Source organism: Lipophrys pholis (assembly GCF_963383615.2).
Source record: "Lipophrys pholis genome assembly, chromosome: 9".
In the NCBI taxonomy this organism is placed as follows: domain Eukaryota; kingdom Metazoa; phylum Chordata; class Actinopteri; order Blenniiformes; family Blenniidae; genus Lipophrys; species Lipophrys pholis.
In genome coordinates, this window is record NC_137639.1 from 15293896 (window position 1) to 15303192 (window position 9297).

The 9297-nt window shown below is 43.6% G+C and overlaps 1 protein-coding gene across 1 annotated transcript in view; it reads left to right on the forward strand.

The window, feature by feature from the left end:
* Positions 1-6501, forward strand: part of LOC308114727 (exostosin-1a-like) — a 36885-nt gene extending 30384 nt beyond the window's left edge. Inside the window, exons 6-11 of the mRNA XM_080471836.1 lie at positions 181-299; positions 2074-2169; positions 2902-2991; positions 3080-3240; positions 3336-3507; positions 3765-6501. Of these exons, the coding sequence (XP_080327962.1) occupies positions 181-299; positions 2074-2169; positions 2902-2991; positions 3080-3240; positions 3336-3507; positions 3765-3950 (824 nt within the window). The 3' untranslated portion in view covers positions 3951-6501. The remainder of the gene's footprint in view (positions 1-180; positions 300-2073; positions 2170-2901; positions 2992-3079; positions 3241-3335; positions 3508-3764) is intronic.
* The last annotated feature ends 2796 nt before the right edge of the window (positions 6502-9297 follow it).

Sequence of the window (9297 nt, forward strand, 5' to 3'; positions counted from 1 at the left end):
TGTAATTGCTAGACAAGAGCGATTATTAAACCCTGAATATAAGCCTGTTTTCTAACCAATATAAGTATCTGGTACAAGGTGATTCTCATAGTTGAATGCCTTATTGATAGATTTGGATGGTTTATTAACCTTTGTATGTTGTATTGTGTTGTTTTTTTGTTTGTTTTGGGTTTTTTTCAGGTGTGAAGCCATACCCTAAATTTACGGCGATAATTCATGTGGTCACCCCACTTGTCTCTCAGTCCCAGCCAGTGATGAAGCTGCTTGTGGCCGTGGCCAAATCCCAGTACTGTGCTCAGGTAATTTAAAAGTTCTACACAGAACAATGAACGACACACTTGATGTTCATCTGATAGGGGGGGGCTCCGTGGAGCAAGTTTATGAAACTGGGAAAAAGGATTCACATCTGAAAACGGAAAGTTCCTAACGCTGCAAAGGGAGAAAAGTTTCTTTCGAAGGAAGCAGAGTTGGTTTTTAGCTCAGTGCTTGAAGACGGCAGTGTGTGTGTAGGGTTGAGTCTTCTTCAGGACGTCTTCAGGATTAACTTGTCTAATAATTTCCTGGAAAGACGGGACCGTGTCATCTCTGATGGTGCGGGGGAAGGTTGCTCACTGGTGCTTGGAAGACACAACAGCTGTGACCCTCACTTCAACGGCTTTGGTTACTCCTGCTACCATTTTACTAAGGTGCCTGAGGCATATTGATGGAGGTGTTTGAGGAGGGAGGCAACCAGAAATCCTGCAGGACTTTAGGAATCGCGTCCATCACCAGCTTTCTGGGCTTCAGCTGGGAGCTTCCCGCAGCTGCTTGGGCGATGTTCCAGCAGTCTGTTCATAATAAGGCATGTCAAGCAGCACTCGTGATAAATATACTTTTCCTTTTAATGTTTTATTTCCATCAAACAAGTTTGCAAAGTAACGTGACGACTCTTCATACCGTCATGGACTCAGAGCCCCATGCGTCCGTCAGCAGACTCCATGGATGTTTTGCTTTTGTAGGTCTTCGCGCAGAACAGACTCGGCGGGCGAGTAGTGATGAAACGTCACGGGAAACTCAACAGTGGGCTTGAGAGCAAGAATATTATTTGTTGAAGGTGAAGAGTCGGAGTCCAATGGTCAACATTCTTTCAAAAACATTTTCAAATTAAACATGCTTTGGATACCGAATGGTTACCATGGTTACCCAATATCGAGTCTTGACCTTTATTTTGACCTTCTGCAGACATGCTGAAATTGTGGAGTTTTTCCACCAACACTTGTGGGAGATGGAAATGTTCCAAATGTTCCACACATTAAATACATCACATAACTGACTGAAATGTTGCCTTTCAAAACTTTCACTCCCGTTGTTATAAAAGCAATAGTGTTCAATTTGTCTTATGTTATACTGTGGGCTTCATTAGCCTCCCAGGCGGGAAGGGATCGGCTCAGAGACCTTATGTTGGACAGCCCTTGCCAACAGTATTAAGAAACGCTTTCAATGGCCTGTAAATAAAAACCTGCATGAATGCACCAAATGTGGGGACAATTTATTTTTCATATCTCATTGTGGTGGGACATGAGCTTTTGACATCCGCTTCTCCTCCCACAAAAAAAAAACAAAAAATCACAATGAAAAAGTAATTTCCCGAGCTTTTCGAGCCAGACAAACACTTAGTTACTTCAGGTTATAGTAACAGAGAATGTCGCTTATGTCTTTTGCTTTTTGTGTTGTCTGTCTTGAGAGTTATAATGTTCACTATTGCAGTACTATTGAGGGCCTGAGGTTTGCAGCTTGTTGACTCAAACTGAACATTTTGCAACCATGTGTAATATGCAGTATGCATTTAGCCACAGTAATTGCTTACATGATGTGTTTTGGAGATACTCATTTTTAAAAAGACAACCTTTTAGCCTTGACTTGCATCATTTGTTGTGCAACATTTTTGTGAAATCATACAAGAACACTGCAAAATACTGAACTGGAAATCAATGGTTTCATACAATTTTGCCGAGACTGCCGAAACATGTGAAGCTCGTCTGAATCTGAGTTCAGAATCATCACTAAGGTTTTACCCATTTTCCCTTTTCGCAGGTGATGGTGCTGTGGAACTGTGACAAGCCTCTTCCTGCCAAGCACCGCTGGCCTGCCACCTCAGTCCCTGTTATTGTCATTGAAGGTGAAAGCAAGGTAAAAAAACCTCAGCCGTATACCGGAGCCTTGTAACATTACTGTTGGAGTAGTGTGTCCTTCCCCAGGAAGCTTAACTTTGAGATAGAGATGATAAAACAGCAAGTGTTGGATTCCTAATCATTAGATCAGTGCAAAAATGCAACTGTGCATGCTTTCATGTTCCTCTTTTGATTGAGGACTGAACCGTCTGTAAATGTGAGCAAGCAAGAAACACAAATGCACACCCTGATTTGCAGTATAAAGTGTTCTGGTATCACAGAGGTTGTTGCTGCAGATAAAAATCCACATGCTACCTCCATTTCAAACTTGTGTTTACATCAATATGCATACATTTCTAGAATCTAAAACCACCCCGTGAGAATTTGTCATTCAGTTATTAGCATAAATACATGCCAAAAAACCAAGGCAGCGGAGCTCATCTGGGAGGGAAAACACTCCACTGCCTGTAGATTTTCTATCAGTAGTTTGAAGCTCATCAGTTAAATGCCGTATTTGTACCGTCATTGGCGTCGTGTCTGACTCCTGATGTTACCGCGGCAAGATCAAACAACTTCGCACAAGCCGATATGAAGAAACTATTAGCGCTGGTTGTCAGGCAGCTGCATATCACTTGTGCTCAAGTGGGTTCTGTTTATACCGCGATAGTTGGTGTTGGACTGCATGGTAAATACTGTTTACTCACTTCCAGCTCCCAGTCCCATTGTTTGTGTGTTTTGCAAATCCCACCAGGTGATAAGCAGCCGCTTTCTGCCCTACAACACCATCCCCACTGATGCTGTGCTCAGTCTGGATGAGGACACTGTACTTTCTACCACAGAGGTAAATGCAACAAAACGTTCAGGGATATTTCAACATTATTTGATCTAGAAGTTCTTAAAAAAAAAAAAAATTATTCTTCTGGATCCAGGTGGACTTCGCCTTCACCGTGTGGCAGAGTTTCCCTGACCGCATCGTTGGTTATCCGGCCCGGAGCCACTTCTGGGACAGCAACAAGGAGCGGTGGGGCTACACTTCCAAATGGACCAATGACTACTCCATGGTGCTGACAGGAGCCGCCATCTATCATAAGTACGACCGCTCTTGTTTTCAATTTGAATTGATAATGACACGCTTGGTTTTGTAGTTGTCTGTCCCCTCCTCTCACGCTCACTCCTCTCCCTTAGATACTACCACCACCTGTATACCACCTACCTTCCAGCCAGTCTGACGACCATGGTCGACCAGATGTCAAACTGTGAGGACATTTTGATGAATTTTCTGGTGTCGTCCGTGTCCAAACTACCACCCATCAAAGTGACGCAAAAGAAACAGTACAAGGAGACCATGATGACACAGGTAAGCCTCATTTACCTTGCCCTTTTAGAAGAGATGCAGCATGGTACCCCTGACAAACCGAGCACTTTTCTTTAGTCTTCCAATAGAGCCTGTTGTTTGAAGTCGTTATAATCATTTTCAAGGAGTCTGAAAGTTCAATATGCTCACTGAAGCGTCATTCATTTTGTTGATCTCTTTTCTCCCTCACCCTGTCTCCATTCCAACCGTCCCCTCTCCCTCTCCCTCTCCCATCACCGCCCACCACTTCCCGTCTCCAGAGCTCCCGTGCGTCTCGCTGGGCCGACCCGGACCATTTTGCCCAGCGTCAGACCTGCATGAACAAGTTTGCCAACTGGTTTGGCACCATGCCGTTGGTCCACTCTCAGATGAGGCTGGACCCTGTCCTGTTTAAAGACCAGGTGTCAATACTACGAAAGAAATACAGGGACATAGAGAGGCTATAACCCTCCTGAGCCCCCCCGCTCTCTGGACACGACAATGAAAGAGTGAGGGGGCGGACCTATAAGGAAGTGCAGAGCCTGTCCATAATCGTGTGGCTGGCTCAGTGCAGAAGCAAATTGGATTAGGTACAGAGAAAGAAAGAGAGAGAACAAAGCAGAACAGATTTTGAGACCACATTTTTTCTGTCTCCGTCACTGTCCATCAGCTTCTCCTGTCTGTTCCTGCTCTTACGTTGACTGAGCACACACACACTCTACTTTATACACAATGACGAGGGACACCTGAGGACTCGGGGACGGCTCCACATTGAACTGAAGAGGTCGTGGGAGTGTCCAAGCACTGGCCAACCACTCCCAAGTCCAACCTGCTGACTGTTGTGCTCGCTACACTACGCACAGGTTCTTGAAAGTTTTTTGCTGACAGAATATTATTGATAATTGTGAAGAGGATAACACTATTTTGGATTGTGTTTAGCTATTTTTTTATACAGTGAGTGAATGGCCAGCACTACTCTCGATATAATGTCTTAACTCAAACGAACTGGGGTGGACACAGAGACCATGGAGCCGTGTTGGGGTTGTTAATCTGACATTCACAGTGCCTCGCAGTTTAATCTCGTGATGTTGGGATCTGGAGTCTGAGAGAAAAGACATGGTGCGCAACCAGCACCGTGGTCTCGCTGCTTTTTAGATATGATTTGGGATTAACTTCACTCTTAACGTTGCCGAGTTTTGTAGTAAACTCTCCAGGTCAATGGTCATATTTTTTGAATCGAAATGTAATAAAGCAGTTTATATTGAGTTGAATGAAAAAGAAAAAAATGATCCCCATGTGCCAACGATCTTCAGGAGAGCTCTTTATAAAATGAAATAAATGCAGGATTGAACGAGTAATTACTTTACTAAAACTTGGACTTCCACGGTTCAAACGAGTTATAGGGCCGCACCATAAGTGTAACAACAGTTGGGGAGTATCCATAATTCAAATCAACTCCTGGAGGTCCTACATCTTGAGAACGCCTGCTACAAGTCCTGATTTCATGCTGTCCTGTGACAATTTCACTGATGACTGACACGTACTCGGAGGTTTTCACCGAGCAAAACTTACCATTTCATTCCAATTTTCATTTGCAGCTGTGATCCAACTCACGGCTCCCACCAAGTATTTTATTACGCTGCTTAAAAGCTCCATGTCACTCATGTGGTTTTGTGCTTCCACCATCTCTCTCTCACGTGTGGTCATCAGAACGTCACATTGGTGTCGTGCCACGGCCCTTGAGCCACCTGCAGTCGGCTGATGAAAAAGAGGGATGGCAAGAAGTGTTTTCCAGAAGTGACGTCTCCGTCGCTCCCTTTGAATTGGTCTTAACTCGGAGAGACATATCTCGTGCGCTGCGTTGACTGGAGAATGTCTGTGGAACAGGAAGTTGGGTTTTTAAACATTCAAGCTCTGTTTCTGTCATTTTTTTTATTTTGGTGTCATATCATGTTTTGTTTTGTTTTGTTTTTCCCCCTTCAAGAATCTCAAGTCCAAGATGGTTTCAAAACGTAAACATTGAGTGAGCTTTCCCTGCCATTTAAATCTTGGAAGAACTTCTATACAAATATAACATCTTTTTCTTTCTTTTTATTCCACACTGCTGGGTTACAACTGTACTTTGATTCAAGGAATGCCACGCGTTCTCCAATTCATTTTGTCCACCAAACATTTCTGTTCCATGTCGAAAAATTGAGATGGAGAGGAGGGGAGCGCTTTACGCAGGAGAGAAATCTGCAGAGACGGCCGCGGCTCTGTGTTTTCACTTTTTGAGAATGTGCTATCAGCTTGACAGCAAATAAACAATCCTTGTATAAGTAAACACAGTGCTATCAAGACAGCTGTGTATAGTCGTAAACAGAACCACATTTCAGAGAAGGACTTGGTGCAATATTTAAGATGACACTTTCCTCTATCTTGTTTCTTTTCTTCTCTCGAGGTGGCGATGCAGAGGGCAGGGGGGGGGGGGGGGCTTTAGATTGATGTGCCTTCAGAAGAAAAACTTTTTTCATTTATCTGCCTTGTGCAAGTAACGGGTCCCTTTTTCTTTTCTTTTTTCCTTTTTTCTTTATCAGCATCCAGCAACACATAACAGCAACCCTAAATGATACTGTGTACCACTGGAATGCTACTAAGACTCACGACCGCACAGCTGAAACTAACATTCCTGCCTTTTCTGTTAAAGAAGCGTCTTTCAAGGTCTCGTTAGACTCAACCCCAACACACACGGCCTCGTATTAATACACACGCGAGGTCCCAAAACCCCACCTCCACCCGTTCCTCACACTCATAGTAACACATGTAATCCACATAATTCACATGCACGCAGTACTTTTCAGACAGGACTGTGTCTCAAAGAATTCTCTGCCTGCTTCCTTCGCTCTCTCCCATGACTGCAGATCTTATTTTAGAGAGATAAAAAATGGAAGAATCGAGGAAACACCTGATTTTTGTAAATGAATTTTATAAAAACAAATGAGGGGGGGGGTGGGAATCAACAAATAAACTTTTTGACATAAAAGGACGTCTTTATGTTTCTTCACATGTTTGAATGTTTCATGACTGCAGTGTGGTGTGACTGATATGCTCCCAGACATATCTGCAACCTATTTACCGTAAACACATTTTGTGTGTTTGGTTCATACCTCCGTGTGCGTGTATGAACTTTGTCCCTTGCCAAGAAACTGCAGTGTTTACATAAATCTGTGTGAGGATGATTGGTTTAGACACGCTGCATAAATAACAGCATCTATCCAGGATGATCCCGTGGTGCATGAGAGCTGCCAACTCAGCTGGAGCAACAGCTACAGAGGAGATTGCAGCCCCAAACGCACACACATATATAATATATATATATATATATACACGTACACCAAACTCTCAGAGATCCGCCCGATGCGAAAGCTGGACGAGTGCCCACTCAGGATGAATTATCTTGCGTCACGCCAAAAGGAAACCATTTGGACAGTCACACAAACAGGACATCCACTCTGTGTGCTGTGGTCTAAATCAGGAGAGGGGGGACAACAACAACAAAAAAAGCACACGATCCAGATGTGTAGTGACTGAAAATGCTCCATTTTAGGGGGAATAAAATCCCTTCACAGATCTTGCCGCTTGAGAGTTTCGCTGCACCCTGGGGGCCCCGTCCACCGCCAAAGTCTTCTGGTGTAATTTAATGGTATGCAAATTAGTGCAGACTTTCTTAATCCTGTTGGTGAGATGTGCATCTGCAGTGGAGATGGAACTCCGTTTTGCATGCAGGACTCCTCGCTGCTGTTGGATTGACTGGGGCGAATCCGAGCCAAACCGGAGTTGCTCCCCTCTGCTCCTGTCAGCCGTGCTTTAGATATCGCTGAAACATGTTAACTCAAACCTTGGAAAGGGAAGAAAGATTATTCTCTGCCGCTTTTGGATTCTTTTGATTGTATCCAAACCGTCTATCTTGGTATGTGGGGGATTTTTCCATCATGGCGGCGTCTGTCTTCGAGCGAATTAAAGTTTCTTTTAAAAACACACACCGTGCATTATGAATTCTTTTATCTTGTACTTTGGAAGTTTGAATTAGTTCTGCAGATTCTTTACCGTCTGGTTGGTTTAGCTTTGAACAGTGGTTTCATTGTGAGCATTTGGGCTCTGTAAACCAAAACAATGGATTTGAAATGAAACAATCAAGACTCTGCTTTAACTTTACGCCCCAAATCAGGTGAATGACGTAGGGATTTCAACTGCCCTTCACATTTGTCAGTGGCCAAAGGTTATTAGACAGACCAATATAGTGGAAGTGTGTGTATGGTGACTTTCTCTTATGGAGGTTGACACAGGACGTCTTTGCAACCTCCAGTCTTGAATAGACCTCGTCAGATGCTGCTGGATGGACGTGTTGTTTTTCCTCAAAGTTGAAAGTCTGGATCTTGACTGATTGGCTTCAAATTCACTGCAGTGGTGTAAAGAGCCAAAATGCAGAACATGTGTTCAGCGTTTCAACAGTCGGTGGATTGACTGTATATTTGGGAGAGAAATATTTTGCTTGTTCACTATTTCAACTCAAAGATGAAATTGCTCCCTGATTGTGTCGGATTTAATTCAAAGGCGCATATGCTTCACAAGATGTAAATATGCACTTTTGAGTGGAACCGTTGCATTACTGATCACCCCAAGGGTCTCCCTGCGGCAACGTAATTGAATCCATAAAGATTAGGAGCATTACGGCACACTGATAGCCAGAAACGATGCGTTTGGCAGGATTCAAAGAATCCAATGCTTCATTATACACCCTGATAAAAATCTGCCTCTCCAAACAGTCATATCCTCTGATTAAGTTCTGCCTGTTTGTCTGCATAACCATGTACATATGAGCGCATCCAAAGGACAAGACGTTTTACTCCATGCAGCTGGGTGGATAATAACACGCTCCTGTCTCGGTATGTCGGGATAATCAGATGTTCAGGCTTTGTGACTCACACCTTGCACATCAAACAAAGCAGCTCATCGGGACCGAGGCTCGGCACAGAAGAGGCTGCTTTCTCTGAGGCTGTTGAGACGTGTTTGCCACATCACAACGCCAGACAGCAATCAACTACTATCTGGATGAAATGATCTTGTTAAACAGATGGGAGCCAAAAGCCGCGTCACCACACAGACATGGCAGTGTCAGAATGTGTTCTACCACCACTTTCCTCGCGTGCTGCGGGAGGCAATCTCAACGGCGAATCGTGCTTTGGTCTCTCCTAAATCCATTTGCAAGCATAGAGTCATATTTGGTTGTTTTTCTTGGATGAGAAATGAATAAACTGTGAAATATCCAATAAATGTCTCATATAACATGATTCTGCATTCCATTTGTACAAATATATGGTCACACTGAGGGAATGACCTCTCTCTCCCAGAGGATAGTCACTGCCATTATCAGAATTATCGAGCCTATCGAATGTCACTTGTCCTCCATTCAGACACGGACCTTCGCCTCATGCAGCTTAAGATTATTGTTCAAATTGAGTCTTAAACAATGCTAATAAGTCGAACTCGGTACAACAATGATGTGAAGCTCAGCTGCTGGTAAATCATAAACATGCCCAACTGGCAGCAGCTTTTCTGCAACAGCTGCTGTTGCCTATGAAACAAATCCGCTTTAGTGCATTTCACAATTTGATTGTAGACAAATCAGTTTGTCTGTCGGGCATGTTCCTCATCTCTCTATCTAATATACCGTTGGGAAATTGGTTTTCCAGTCTGCATGGATGACCGGCTCGCAGCTAGGATTGTTTTTGTGTGTGTGTGTGTTGTTTTTTTTTTCATATTGGATGTGTTAAG